The sequence below is a fragment of the Neolamprologus multifasciatus genome, chromosome 4, assembly GCF_963576455.1.
Source record: "Neolamprologus multifasciatus chromosome 4, fNeoMul1.2, whole genome shotgun sequence".
NCBI lineage: Eukaryota > Metazoa > Chordata > Actinopteri > Cichliformes > Cichlidae > Neolamprologus > Neolamprologus multifasciatus.
In genome coordinates, this window is record NC_140442.1 from 30,232,046 (window position 1) to 30,247,513 (window position 15,468).

Here is a 15,468-nt window from a genome sequence, read left to right on the forward strand (position 1 = left end):
TGGATAAACACAGCAACAGGTGACTGACTGGAGCTACCTCCAGTCAGTCACCTGTTGCTGTGTTTATCTGCACCACCACCTCATGAAGTCGGGCAGATTCTAGACCGGCAACCTGCATCAATACTTCCACGCGTATGTAAATGCCAGCCCACCTCCGAGAGGGTCACATGATGTGGGATGACTTATAAAGGTGCCACCGCTGGTGTGAATGATCAGCGTCAGTGAGCTTTAACATCGTCACAGTTAGATAATCATTAAAATTACAGATATGAGAGGCATTAATTTGTCGTGTAACCCTGAGCTAAATTGCAAATACATTTATTTCCAAAATCTTAATTCAGTTTAGGTCTGATGACTCCGGGTAGAGTAAGATTAGAGATTTGTCTTCTGTTCACCCTACGAGCTCCTCCACGTACTTCAAGCCTAATTAAATTTACTGGCACTAATACAAGGAGAAAAACTCTGAAGGCTCTTGAGCAGCTCGTACAGAAAATCAGCACGTAGCACACTTGCTCTTATAGAAATGTCAAGGACTGAGATCTCTGTGGGTGCAGCTCAAGACGAACAGACATCACCTTGAGGCTGAAACGAAACAGTGACAGAATCTGTATGCATTTGTTTCTGACTTGTATAGTACGACAACCCCATCACATGGATGCTGTTTATCACACCAAAGCTGGCTGTGTGGGATTCGGCCTGACAGACGATGTCTGTGTGGACTGTGTGTGTAGCGTTGGTATTTGCTGTGTCAGCAGGGTCTCTGGTGGCGTGTTGTTCAGAGAACTATCATGGAAAATTCCACTGGACATGGGTTTTATCTAGTGTGTGTGTGTGTGTGTGTGTGCGATGTAGAGTGGCTATTGTTTGAGTTTGTAAGAGAGACAGAAGTGGTCCCACTGGAAATCCATGAACATATTTTGTGTTGAAAATATTGTTTCAGCTCATCTATTTTTAATGCAGCCGTTCATACCAACCGTGTAATTTCACTGGACGAATTTCATTTTTCCAAGATTGATTGATTTATGTTTTTGTTTAGTTTTTTAAAATACAAACAAACTGATCTGACCAATCAAAACGCGCTTCAGTACTGAATATACAATGATATTTAAAATAATACATTTTTAACCTCAGATACACTGTTACAAACTGCTTTGGGTAAGTCAGTTCTCTATGGTTTCTCTGCCTCCTTAGATACAGTATCAACTCTGCCAACAAGCGCTGAAACTGCCTGAAATATGCATGAAATCGGTGGTTATACAGCTTCAAGTCCTGAATCAAACCGAGCTGCCTTTGCATGAGATGAACCCAGAATCTCAGGTTCTTCTTTTTTTTGTTCCAGAAAAAAGCAGAAAAGTTACATTAACTAAACTACAATGCACACTAACTATTAGGGCTGGGCTATATCATACCGTTCACGGTAATAATGTTGGGCAACGATAGGAAAATGAAATACTGCGATAGAATATGGGTAAAACGCGCATGCGCAGTGCCTTTGTTTACATACGCGCACGGCGGCGACGCAGAATGAGAAGAGCGAAAGCGGATCGTTGAAGGAAACGGATGAACCAGAACTGGTTTATAAAGTGCTGCAGCTTCACTGGTGTGGAACTGGTTTAGCTTTCGTCCGTCAGATACACAACAAAACACTATTTTTGGTAGAGCATGCTAGCGGGCCGTCGTTATTACCGTGTTGTTTGGAAAATCCTTTGATTTTTCTGAAAGTCGACAGAGCCCCTTATAATCCCGTGTGCCTTATGTATGAACTCTGGTTGTGTTTACTGACCTCGAGACGATTTTATGTGCACGGCGCTCGAAAATCTGTCAAATGTTTCAGTACGACTTTGCTAAGCTACGAAGCCGCACCGCTTGATGGATACTCGGAGCATTACGGCTATCGTAGGCGGAGCCTCGCGGAGTGATACGTACTGTGCTTCAACATAATGTTACCGTATTCTGTGTGTATAACCTGTTTTTAAGTGTTGTGGATATTATACATGGTTATGCTGAGGATATGTCAGCCAGTTTCCACTGGAAATGCCTTTTGGTTAAACTGTCAGCAACGAATTTGCATTTGCACTGTTACATTTTTATATAACTTTAATGCACATAAAAAAACAGCTGCTTGTTTAAGTGAAAATACATTGATGGGGTTTTTTGCACTAATAAAGTTGTGGAGTTGTAAAGTATTTTGTCTAGTGTCAATTATATCGTCAGTTATATCGTTATCGCAAAGTTTCAAATGCATATCGTGATAAATATTTTTGGTCATATCGCCCTGCTCTACTAGCTGTACACTCCAAACATGCTAAATGTCACAAATCTGTCGCCCTCCCTTCAAAATACACAACTGCAGCCTGGGACACAGCGGACAAGAAGTCATTCCTGTTGTCCTGCATGTCTGTAGTTTGAATTAAAGCAGAGTCACATGATCATATACTTGAGGAGGCATGGACTGCAACACACAGTAGGATGCTTATGTGTCCGTATATGTGTAGCATGGAAGTGCTGAACTTCCTTTGAAATGCTAAAGTGTTGAATAACTGAGTTATTATTACTAAACTGAATCTGCGTCTTTACATTTTGATGTTTCATCAGCATCGCAGCAGGTTACTAATGCTTTGCGACACAGACTCACGTGGCAGCCTTTCAAATCGATAAAATTAGAGTCCGGCTTCTTCGTAGATCTGGTGCCAGTAAATAGAGCCTTCTTAGTGAGTGACAGCTGGATGCCGTCTGATTTAAATCTGACGTCTGGAGTGTGTCGTTCCCCTGAAGATATGGACGTAGCCAGGTTTGGGTTTTTTTCCCAGACCCGAAGGATCGAGTGTAAGTGATCTGCTAAGGCTTTCAAGCGACGCACAATCACAGACGAAGATTTTCCCATCGTTGCTAAGTAATACGTTTTTGACACCAAAATCAGAGTTGCTGTGGGATCATTTAAGAATCAAATCTGTGGATTCCTTTGAAACATCACTATGAAGCATTTTGGATGTAAGAGTGTTCAGATTTCAATAGATGATGACGAGGTGGACTAATCTGGCACCTCTGAGGAGTTATTCATGCTAAAGGGAGCAGTGATCTCTAAGGTCAAGGCTGCATTCGCTTATACAACTAAAGAATATTGCAGCTTTAATTTTCAAACATTAATAAAAAAGATAATGTTTCTGTGTAGTTTCACCAAGTCTGACAAGTTTTCAAGGACGATGAAGTGTTTTCTTATTCAAATAAATATTAATCTTAACAAAGCAACGCATCCCTTGGATCAGCGGTCCCCAACCCCCGGGCCTCGGCCCGGTACCGGTCCGTGAGTCGTTTGGTACCGGGCCGCGAGAGTTGAGGCTCAGGTGTGAAATGTATAGTTTTCAGGGTTTTTATCGGTTTTCAGCGTTATTTTGTTATCGTTTTTATCGTTAACTCGGTTTTCCTGGGTCTTTTCACGTGTGTTATGAATAAATCTTCTTTTTTTTCGGTACCGGTACTAGTTTTATTTTGTTGTATTCATCCGCGACACCTTAAAGGCCGGTCCGTGAAAATATTGTCGGGCATAAACCGGTCCGTGGCGCAAAAAAGGTTGGAGACCTCTGCCTTGGACGATACTTGTAGCTTGACTGAATGCACACACACACTTTGTTTAGTGGCATCATAAATCGTCCTGTTTGTCTTCGTGAGCAGATGATTCCACACGTCGGTCAAACTGACAGTAAGCATAAAGATTTGACTCTTAGCAGCCTTGTAGGCGCCGACTGTAACCTTCGTTCTTGTGTTGCAGAGAGTTCGATGCCAGCTGGTTTTTGTGACTTTCCTATAAAGATCGGTGCATGCATGTCGGGTCTGTTATCACGTGTGGCCTCCTTACTGTCCCCTGCTCTTATCTGGGGTATTTCTTTTTGATTAGTGTTGCATATATAACAATGTACTGTGAGAGAAAAGGGCCAGTTTTTACAATGACATTATTACAATAATGGTTTTTGCTCCCTTTTTATAAATGCAAGCTTCCACTGCTGGTACATGAACGTGTTCAGCTTTACTGTTTTTACAGCAGCACGCCAAAACGCACACACCATCACACACTTTCTGATGCCAGTCTACAGCTCCACCACATCCCAGAGTTGCTCCACCTTTGAGATTGAGATCTGGTGACTGTGGAAGCCACTGGAGTTCGGTGAACTGATTGTTCTGTCGCAGAACCTGTTTGGCATGATTTTGTTTGTGTTTAGCTTCTGAGATCAGACAAGAGCAGGCATGCTCAGGGTGGCCGAAGCAAGGCTGAAACAAAAGGAGGCAAATATAAGTTCACAACTGAAACAATGATGTAAAACACATTAACCCTTTAAAACCGGTCGGAGCAGCACGCTCTGTTTTGCGTAACTATTTTTAAATCCCGGTAGCTCTGCAACCACGTGAGCTAGCGCAATAATTTTTTTTGCATATGAAACCGGAGGAGTTGTACTTACATCTTATGCCATCAGCTTGTCCTCGGTCACAGTTTCCTTCCACATATAGTTTTGCAAAAACTGCATAAAAAGCACTTGCAGCAACAAAAACATAATATTCCAGAAACACGCTTTGCCGATCCGATCAGCTGTTCATAACACTTCCTACGTCCATCAGCACGAATTATCGCATGTCCACTATGACCTGCCCGAAACCGGAAGTGATGTCATTTTCACGGAAATGTAGTTTTTTTACCATCAGGGCCTCATGAGCCTATACTGGTGTTTTTAAAAGTTATGTTTGACTTTCTGACTTTCTGTGTGGTTTCTGGGATGCTTAGGACTCATATTGCACTGCTGGAAATAGTTTATTTTGATGCATATGCTGCTTTTTTGCAAATTTGCATTATAATATTTATTTTCGTTTTTCCTGCAGTGTATAAAAATTGGTGTATTTCAAAAATAAAACTATGAAGACACTCAAAATAAATTTCCTGTGGTGGGAAACTATTTTGTGCAACTTTTTTGTATTTACAGTTTTGAGGGATAAGCCTCTTAAATTTCTCTAACTAGAAATATATGTTAAAAAACAAAAACGATTTTAATTTTTTTTGTAGTTTATTGCACTTTTTTGCAATTTATGTAATTACTCTGCACTTAATGCAGACATATTATTAAAATTTAGACTGTAATGGTTGTATTGATGTATATCAACTTGAAATGCTCCTAAAAATGGCTCCACAGCATGTAAACATATAATATCAGCTCTGGTGGACTTGGTTCTATGGTAGGTCTTAAAGGGTTAAGAGTAGTGAAGAGTCACGGGAAATCCTCCAGGAACCTGAACTTGGTGATGCACAACAGTTCAATTCACTTAGGTGACAAATAACAACAACAGTCACCTCAAGTTGCTTTATATTGTCAGGTAATGACCTTTTAACAATGGAGAGGAAACCCCAAAAATCATGAGCAGCACTTTGGCAACAGCAGGAAGGAAAAACTCCCTTTAAACAGGAAGAAACCTCGGGGAGGGGCGGGGGGACACAGCACCTTCTTCCTGTAGTTACTTTTGTTGCTCCTGCCACAGAAACATCCAGCCAATAATAATAATGGCCTGAACATTATTTCTACTGACGCATTTTGCTTTGCGTCACTTGGACTTTGCTCTGTAATCACAAACTCGTGATTGAGACCAGAGTGAAAGAACTACAGGTTTGAAAATGCTGGAAAATTATGACAAATTTAAAAATATTCATTTTAAAAATTCAGTTCCAGCATTGTTTTAAGGAAGAGCCCAGAGCAGAGTTTGTAGTGTGTTATGCAGGAATGTGATCGTGATTAACAGCAGCAGTAGTAACACGAGGTGAGCTAAATCTGCACCTTATCTTGTTTGAGTGCTGTGTCTTATCTGCCACTTTCCCCTGTTCCACCTCCTCTCCTTGAAAAGATCCTCTGTTTTGTTTATGTCTGTTCTCTCTGTCATCCTGTAAAAGCTTTTCCTTTTTTCCTTTTTTAACTTTAGCGGCTTGCTATTCCTTTGGGAGGAGGTTGCTTTGGTCACAGTGTAAACGGGCCTGACAGACGTGTTGATGGTCATAAAGGAAGCGCGCTGTCCTGAGGGGCTGTGATTACATTAACCTCGTGTCTATTGAGTTAATCAGACACCGTGCTCGCTCAGAGCTGTGCTTCAAAGCCGTAAAGTGTGTAACTGCTGCCAGAGCCTGTAGCTGGTTCTTAAAGCAACTTGCTGTGTGCTGAGCAAACTCTGATAAATATATGAGCAGATTTTGGGATCAAAGATTAGAGCGCTGATCATGTTCAGATATTTAGAGCGTGGTGCTGTAGTTTTGTGTTCATTGGCAATAGTCTGTGCTGTTGTGGTGTTTTTGTTTATCTGCAGCTGTTCCAGAGACATCCGCAGTTGTTTTCCAACCTTTAAATGGCTGTTATTGATCCTCGGTTACAGAAAGCAGCTCATTAATCCATCTGAACAAGCATCCAGCTTTGATGTGCCTTTGTGCTATTTGATCGTTGTGACTCTTCTCTTAGGAAGATGCTGAACTTCTAGATTGTTATAATGCAAACTGTATTGTCCTTTGAGTGTTTTTGGGGCGGGCTTAGTGAGCAGGTCTGACTGTGAACCCACATGCTTATTGGTGAATGACTTGTTTGACAAGTCATTAGAAAACAAGCATATTTTATAACATGGATTCTTCTTTTTGGCCAAAACTTTTCAAAATGACATTTTATTCGGTGACGGTCTGAGCAAATAAATTAAATAAAAGTTGTTGTCCCGTTGGCTTCTATAGGACAAAGATATCGCCATCATGTGGCCTTGAGATAGACTGCAGCTCGCTCGACCATCCCTCCAATAGGTCAGACTGTCTTCTGGCCACCTCTATATTTGTGTTGACCCGTTCATTTATTTTTAAAAAGCCAGTTTAATCACTTTTATATGCTGCTAGCTTAAGTTATACCAATATACCATAAATTATGAGTAGATTAATATTCTATAAGAGCGAGCTGAGCGTAAAAGCGAAGCTCTCAATTTACCGGTCGAGCTGTGGTCACGAGCTGTGGGCAGTGACCGAAAGAACGACACCGTGGGTAAAAGCGGCAGAAATGAGCTTCCTCCAAAGGCTGGCTGGCCTCTCCCTTAGAGATAGGGTGAGAAGTTCGGCCATCCGGGAGGGGCTCAGAGTAGAGCTGCTGCTGCTCCACATCGAAAGGAGTTGAGGTGGTTCGGGCATCTGACAAGGATGCCCCCTGGGCGCCTCCTGGGTGAGGTGTTCCAGGCATGTCCCACCGGGAGGAGGCCCCGGGGCAGACCCAGGACACGCTGGAGAGATTATATCTCTCGGCTGGTCTGGGAACGCCTTGGTGTTCCCCCGGACAAGCTGGAGGAGGTGGCTGGGGAGAGGGAGGTCTGGGCTTCTCTGCTTGGGCTGCTGCCCCTGCGACTCGGCCCCAGATAAGCAGAAGCAGATGGATGGAGAATATTCTATATTCTGAAGTCTGTATCACAAAAAATAGTTCCTAAAAAAAGTTCTTGTGAGAATGTGTCAGTCTGTCTCATGCTGCGTGTTCAATGAGGGGAAACTTTGGCCTGGATCTCCCCCACGCTGTCCAGAACGGCTGTGTGGAAACACCTTTGCACCGTGGGACATCTGCTCCACTTTCTTCTGCAGCTTTACTCAGAAACACTGGCGTTCGCAACCTCGCTGAAGTTCTCCTGGTTGTATTTGTTTAACATTCTTGCGTCTTTCTCTTTTCTTCTTTTTTCTTCTTTCAACCAGAGATGGCACCATACCACTTTTTATGTCCGATACCGATATCATAAATTTGGATATCTGCCAATACCGATATGAATCTGATATAGTGGTTTTAATCAATAAAACTGTTTTTTTTTTTAATATCTTGCTGCATTTTGTATGAGTTTATACTCAAGTTTAAATAAACAACACTAAATCTATTCTGTTATATCTGTATGTAAAAAAACACACTGCACCCAAAATATTTTATAGATCAGCAACACTGATCAATCTAATAAAGTTAAACCTGCTCCATCCTCCCTATTCTGGTGTTTTAAAGAGTACTTAGCAGAAATATTAAGCAACCTAACTAATAGGGTTGCAAACTCCCAGCAAAAAAATAGGGAACCACCCCCCACCTCATGATGCTTAATCGATGTAATCAACTTTAATTTGATGCAGTGTGGGGAAAAAATGCACAGAAATAAATTATTTTTCAAGAAAAATTAAATAGATTCAACATCTTTCTTCTACAGAACTGCAAACTGCACAGATGGTTCCCAAAGGAAAAAGTACTATAGCTTACTAGGGTATATTAGACTTAACAGTTACTATATACAGTAATGGACTTCTATACATTTTACATCAGATTAAAACTTTGGGTGTCAGATTCAGATAATTATTTTTTAAAAGCTCGACATTTTAAATGAGAATAAGAAAGAAAAGTATGTCTTTGTGCCCCCTTTTCCCTGTTCATGCCCTATCGGCCCCCCTGGCTAAACTTTGCTAGATCCGCCCCTGCACAGTTACGTCAGCTGTAGAAAAAGATCCTGGTGTAGAAATAATATTAAATAAATTCTAACAACAGCTTATCAAGCTTAAACGTGCTGCTGTTGTTCAGCCGCTGGTTTCCTCTTTCTGGTGCAAAGTGAGCAATAAACAAAGAAGAGAGACGATCAGCTGATCATTGATCAGTTTCATGTTTGAAGTAGCAGCAGGAGAGAGAGAGAGAGAGAGAGAGAGAGGCAGTCGCTCCATATATCGGTTGTTAAGCTTAACGCAGGAACGCTTTACAGACATTCAGAGACAAACTTACACACTTGCTTTACTTCTCTCTGGGAAAACTTCCTCGGAGATGAAATGCTGGTTTGGTAGCGAAGCTACAAATACACACAGCCCTCTATCACGTGACCACACTGCTGCTACGTGCTACGGTTATGAGCCGAGTTGCGCCGTGTCGCAAGTTTTGTGAGGTGCTTTTTTGATATTTAATGGATCGGGTTACATTTTTTATTTCTCGCCGATATCCGATCCAGTCATTTAGGTCAGTATAGGACCGATACCGATACGTAATATCGGATCGGTCCATCTCTAGTTTCAACAACACAGCTGTGAAGGAGAAGCCGGCGCACGTTTTCTTTTCCACCTTCTCCTGATTGCTTGACGTGCAGTCGAGGGTGAGGTAACGGCTGATATTAGTCCTGTGCTGAGGTGAATAAGGACACTGTTGTCCTTCACCGTCTCTGTCAGGGCGCACCGGCGTGTACTCAAACTACTGTTGCCACGGCAACGAGATCCACGAGCACAGATTGTTTTGTACTTTTTGCAGGTGGAGGTGTGATTTGCAGTTTGAGCTGCTATTGAAGTGAAAAAGTGCAAGTAACACCTGTGAGACTGGCACACGTGTCTGTGTGTGTGTGTGTGTGTGTGTGTGTGTGTAAATGGAGAGAGTTAGGTAACCCTGTTCTTTGTAAGCATGCTGTGTGCTCTAAATCTCCTTTTCTTTCCCAGGTGGTTACCACACTCTGCTGTGCTCCCTTCTGAGCCCCTCCTCCCTCCCCATCCTTTGCTCTGCCTCTTCCAACATGTCCTCTCAAGACACTGCCATCAAGGGGTCCCGACCTGTGACCCCTCCACTGCCTTCTCCAAGATCCCCACGGTCTCCAGGTATAAACACACACAACGCCCTCTCATGTGTCACCTGACATTTAAGATTTTGCTCATTTTCAGAGCAAAATCTATCAACATCCTACAATGTGAATGGCACATCAGCACTTTAACGAGATAGCCTCGTCCATTTTGATGAAATTTATGTGTGGCCCCCACGTGCTCGCCTGACAACATGGGGGCAAGCTCCCAGTGAGATAACAGATGATGTCAGGGCTGATTGCTCCCCCGATCTGGACCAGAGCATCACTGAGCTCCTGGACAGTCTGAGGTTCGACCTGTTGGTGTCAGACGAACCCAAGCACGATGTCCCAGAGGTGCTCTGTTAGACTTGGGTCGGGTGAGCGTGGGGCCAGTCAGTCTCACTGGCCTCCACCTGTTCAACCATTGTTTCAGAAGTGTGTATTAGAGGGGTGACTGGTACAGAGTCCAAAATTCAAAGTCTCCAGAGAAAACAAAGACACTGATGGACCGTTTCCATATGCATGAGCCAAGTAAGTGCGCCATCAGAGTCATGGCCACATGTGTCAACAGGTGTCTGCTCTCCAACTGATCTATAATCATTTCTTCTGTATTAATGTGCAAGTGATGCTCAGCACGCCAGTTGATGGTCCTGTGCAGTCAGAAATATCAGAGTTGATTAAGTTTCATCAGAAGAAACTAGCAGAGTCATTTACATACAGAGTAAAGAAGCAAATAAGTATGAACTTAGGAACAGTGCACTGTTAGAGCGCTCGCTGTAAACAGATCAAACTACGAGCCGTTTGTGTTGCATTGATGTGAACCTACTGTGCCAGTTAACCCAGTTCTTGTTAATGTTATAGTGGTGGGATGGTTCACTTATAATTAAACGTCCCTGATGCTGTGAGATGTTTAATGTGACTGATTCATCGTGAGGGCGTCGAGCTCACACTGAGGTGGTTTACACACTGAGCATTAGCATCTCTCAGTCCGAGGCCACGCTTCATTTATTTGCACGTGTATTACAGGCACAGTTTCCCCGCTCTAACCGCTCGCCGTACTGCCGCATGAAATTTGTTGCAATGTAACACACTGAGGATTTTTCCCCCCCACTTCAGAATCTCTGCACCTCCCGGCCTGCAGACGCAGAGATCGCTCGCCTTCCCCTATGAGAGGCTACCTCATCCCCAGCCCTCTGCCCACACGCAGAAACAGGACCTGCTCAGCGTGAGGACACACACACACACACACACACACACACACACACACACATCTGTAGATATTAACGAGAGGAAACAAGTTCACAAATCTCGTGCTGGACGCTGCACGGTGATCAGTTCGTTAATCAGACGGTCAGATTAGCATGTTCAGTGAGACCTTCTGTGTCTTACAATGAAACACAGCTTTCATCGTTCGTGTCCTCTTCATGCAGCATGTAAATGATTAATATGTGCTGATGCAGACACACAGCAGTGCATGCCAGCACACCATCTGCTCAGTGTCAGTTTGTCAGCTGCTCTTCAGAAGACTCCATTTAAACATGAACTTTTAAACAACGAGCACATGCATTACTCTGTATTTGATGTCTTTTTTCACTCTGGGCTCTGTATGATGTAAACAAGAGTTTATATTCTGTGACTCATGCAAAGCTACTGTGGTTGTTGAAGAACATAATAACATCTGCTTCAAAGTAAATGTTTTTAAAAGCTCATTCAGGGCCAGCCCTGCAGCAGTCCTGACTTCCTGGCGAGCAGACAGGACGGAGCCAGCTGGTTAGCAGCCAACGACCTTTCAAAATAAAATGCTTATTTCATAAATGGCGGGTCTTCAAGTGTTTAAGAATCTTACGAGGGATCTGCTTCTGCTGGTTCATCAGTCTGTGCTCACGTCCCTCTCTCTGTAATGTGCTTCCTGTGTAGGACGGCTCGTGCATCGGAGGGACCCGTGTTTACTGGCGTGTGTAAATGTTTCTCGCGCTCCAAAGGCCATGGATTTATCACGCCATCGGACGGCGGCGCTGACATCTTTGTCCATATCTCAGAGTAAGTGTGTGTGTGTGCGGATTAATGTGTTCGTGGTCAGGTCGGCGTGGGGAAGCACCTGTGGCGTGGAGAGTGCCTCACACCGTCGTGCTGTGGGTGAAAGGTCAGGATGTGTTTGTTGCTCTGTCACTGGTGAGGTGTGTGTAGCTTTGGTTTGAAGTTTGTCAGCTGTAGGAGTGAAAGGAAACACACAGCAAGGCGACGCCGAGCGCAGGAGCAGAATATCTGATGACCTTCACTGCGCTACCTTTGTTATCACCCACAGGCCTGAAACACAGACGTCAGCGACGAACACGTAAACACCTGCGTTCACACAAACAGCTCATTGGATACTTTTTAAGCACAAAACAATAAAAGTTCACGAAGCCTTTGAGTGACTTTTCCACGTGTTTGTCGAACATCACAGGACCTCATCCTCATCCTCAGCACCAAGGCAACACAAGCTTAGTGATGTTTATTGATAATGTTATTGATATATTGATAGTAACCCTCCTCTGGCTCATTTTGACTGTTAAAGCTTTGCTGCCATCTATACTCTGTTCATGCGTTTTGCAGCCTTTGACACAAACGCACAAAATCTGAACTGCTGCATCTTTTTTTGTTGAGCTCTTATCAGAATCTAATCGATCGTTTTCTGGATTGAACGTGATTTTTAAATGCAGACTTGACTCATTAGCCTTCTCTGCTCCTTCAGCTCATAAATTCATTCTTTATTTTTAAGAATGAACCAAACTGTCGACTCAGCCCTAAAGGCGTTGCTATCCCACTCAAAGGTTTGTTTTGGTTTGTCAGACTTTGTGCAGGCGTCTCTGTGGGCCTCGTAATAAGAAAACATTTCAAATGCATGGTTGTGTTGAGTCGGGGTGTTGAAGTGCAGATTCTCAGCTGTAAGTAGAGCTGCTGAAGCTGTTGCAGAAATTGGGGCTTTTTATACGCGCTCACCTACTAAAGTTGTTTCGTGCATATTGGGAGGATGTGTTTTGTTATTTCTTCATAAATCAGCTGAAAGATCGTTTCAAGTGTGGGACTTTTTCTGCAAACTCAAAGCACAGGGTCCAAGGAGCTTTCAGTGCAAACCTGTAAGTGTGCAGGAGTGAGAAGGTAAAGATCTACTCCAGCTGGTAAGTTTGGCCTTAACATCCATGAACGTGCAGGATGATTGTGGAATCCTTTCCCAGGTGAAGAAGACTGTTGAGGAAAAATCTATATTATTATTTACCAGAAACAAACCAGTACTCAGCATGAAGTGGGAAGAAGTTAGTGAAGCTGAGACGCCGACCAGAGGGCAGCAGGTTAAACAGGTGGTGAGGTGCACGAGGTCACCTGTGGTAGCTGGTTTTCCTGCGACAGGAGGATCTGGTGAAGGCTTCCAGGGGTGGCTTTGATTTTTTTTTTTTTTCTTGGGGGGGTCGGTGTTATTTACCCTCTGCACAGCCTTCCTGTTCTAGTAATGGCCCCTGCGTACCAAACACCCAGGCAGCAGAGCACGCTCTCCACTGAGGCCAGCAGCAGCTTTCAGTCCCTCTGGACAGAGAAGGTGCAGCTGCTGCTGGGCCTCCTTTACCAGGGTGGTGGTGTTGTGGGACCAGGTGTGGGGGGGGGGGGGGGTGAATCAGACTTGTTAAAGCAGTATTTGATCAGATAAAACTAAGATGAGCCTGTACCAATAGGACAGTCATTAAAACAGAAAAGGTCACACAGTGGAGACGATGCATTCCTGCAAAATCTGAAAAATAAGCCTTTTATTGATTGTGTGTCTTTGTGGTCTCTGTGTGTTCAGTGTCTGCACTTTGAGCCCACACATCGTATCTGAACAACGTTTGATGCTGCTGGGTTTCTTGAATAATTGAAACGATGAGATGAGCGATGAGTCGTGCGCGTAGACGGATATGAAAACGAAACCACACGAGAATCCTGTTCATTAACTTTACACTAACATCTACAAAGAAAGCCTGAGAGCTGTTATAATCATACTGTTGCTTATTATTGTTCGTGTCCTCTTCAACAGGAAGTGTCTCATCGTCTGGTTTATCGTGTTTTTAAATCAGAGAGGTTTGCCTTTGTAGGCTCTCCTCTGCTCTGTGGCTAACTTAGTAGAACATGAGGCACAAACTGGGTGAAGGGAGTCAAATGGCCACATGAGAGGCAGAGTGATCGTTTGTCTCTACTTGAAAAATACTCAGCTGAAGTCCTTTTACCTAACGAACCTCTGCTGATGAGACTGAGCTGTGTTACTGAATCAGCCGTGAGCACAAAACTGTATTTGACTCCATCTACAGCTGATCCAACACTCGGGAGGCTGAAGAGTTCAGCGTGTCTGTAAAATCTGGGTTTGAACCCCTCTGTCTCTCTCTCCTCAGCATCGAGGGCGAGTATGTGCCGGTGGAAGGCGATGAAGTGAGCTACAAGGTTTGCTGCATCCCTCCGAAACTCGAGAAGATCCAGGCAGTGGAGGTGACCATCACCCATCTCAAACCTGGGACCAAACACGAAACCTGGTCGGGGCGCACCGTCGACAGCTGAACCTGAACCGCGCTGGTGGGAGGGAAGAGGAGTGGGTGGAGTCAGCATGATTGGGGGGGCGGGGCGGAAGAATGAAGTAAGGGGGGGGGATAAAAACCTGTGAGTGGTGGAGGAGCCAGAGGTGGTGCTGGTTTGAGTGGTATATGAATAGATTTCTGAGTAGAGGGAGAGACGTCACATTAGGTTAACTTTTAGATCCATGTTTAAAAACTGATAGTGAGATGTTTGAAAAAAGAAGTTTCCACAGATTTAGTTTGGAAGAGCTGACCTGGCTGCTGAAGACCCCGTGGACCCAGCACCATGGGTCTACAAACTCCACTGTGAGGCGTACTCCTCTGCACTTCTATCATGTGTGTTTGACATGTTTGGTTCAACAAGTGAATTAAAGAACTTTCACCTGGTACGACTGAGTGTTCCTCATTTTGTTTGTTTCTGCTGTGTGATGGGAAGGCTTTTTGTTTTTGATCTTTAAAAGAGTTTCAGCTCTGTGTGCTGAGTTGCATTAAGATCAGGACCACAGCAGGTCGGCCTGTTCTGTCTGACTGCTGAGTTTGATGTGCTCTGCACGCTTCCAGCTTCTGGGATCGATGCTACATTACCAGTGTTGGGACTAACGCGTTATTAAGTAACGCGTTACAGTAACTACGTTATTATTGTGGTAACGCGCACGGTAACTAGTTATTATGCCAAAACCAGGAACGCGTTACTCGTTACTGGGATTTAGACAGGCTCGTTATTCGTTACTTCGTGTGGTGGCTATCGCGGAGCTTCCACAGATTCAATAACATTAGCAAGTGGTGGAAGCAGCAGGTGGATGAAGGAAAAGGGAGGCAAGAGGAGAGACCTGAAGCGGCCGCTGGTCCGAGAGTGTCAGGTGAACTGAACTTCAGGTAAGAAGTTATGACCTGCAGTCTATCTGGGTCAGATATAAACCAAGTTTAGGTGGAGTTTATTTTCGTTATGCTAACTTTTTCCGTACTGCGTACTAGCTAGCATGACGGAGTTTCTATACAGCTGGGTGGGTGCTATGAAGTTAATGTTGAACTTTATTTTGTTCATAAGGTTAATTATTAGAGTTTCCAACCGTCCTGTAAAAAACGGAATCGTCTCGTATTCAGAGAAAATATCACACGTTTTGTGTTGAGCTGAAAATGAATTTTTTGAATGAATTTATCTTATTGAGGTGAAAATGAACACAGTTTGTCCCAGACTTCAGCTACAATGTAAAAGACACAAAGTTGGAGTTATTCTGTGTTTACGCTGCACAGTTGCTTCTTCTTCTCTCATCCTCTCCCCTCCCTCTCCTGTTTC

At 43.7% G+C, this 15,468-nt stretch overlaps 1 protein-coding gene across 3 annotated transcripts in view; it reads left to right on the top strand.

Moving 5' to 3' along the window:
• Positions 1 to 14,560, top strand: part of carhsp1 (calcium regulated heat stable protein 1) — a 27,969-nt gene extending 13,409 nt beyond the window's left edge. For 2 of the 3 annotated variants that reach the window (XM_085157018.1, XM_085157020.1), the window contains exons 2-5: positions 9,476 to 9,631; positions 10,711 to 10,819; positions 11,512 to 11,634; positions 13,995 to 14,560. In XM_085157018.1, the coding sequence (XP_085013144.1) occupies positions 9,550 to 9,631; positions 10,711 to 10,819; positions 11,512 to 11,634; positions 13,995 to 14,157 (477 nt within the window). In that variant the 5' untranslated portion in view covers positions 9,476 to 9,549 and the 3' untranslated portion in view covers positions 14,158 to 14,560. Of the gene's footprint in view, positions 1 to 5,417; positions 5,797 to 9,475; positions 9,632 to 10,710; positions 10,820 to 11,511; positions 11,635 to 13,994 lie in introns of those variants that run through there. The other variant, XM_085157019.1, reaches the window with a different exon arrangement.
• The last annotated feature ends 908 nt before the right edge of the window (positions 14,561 to 15,468 follow it).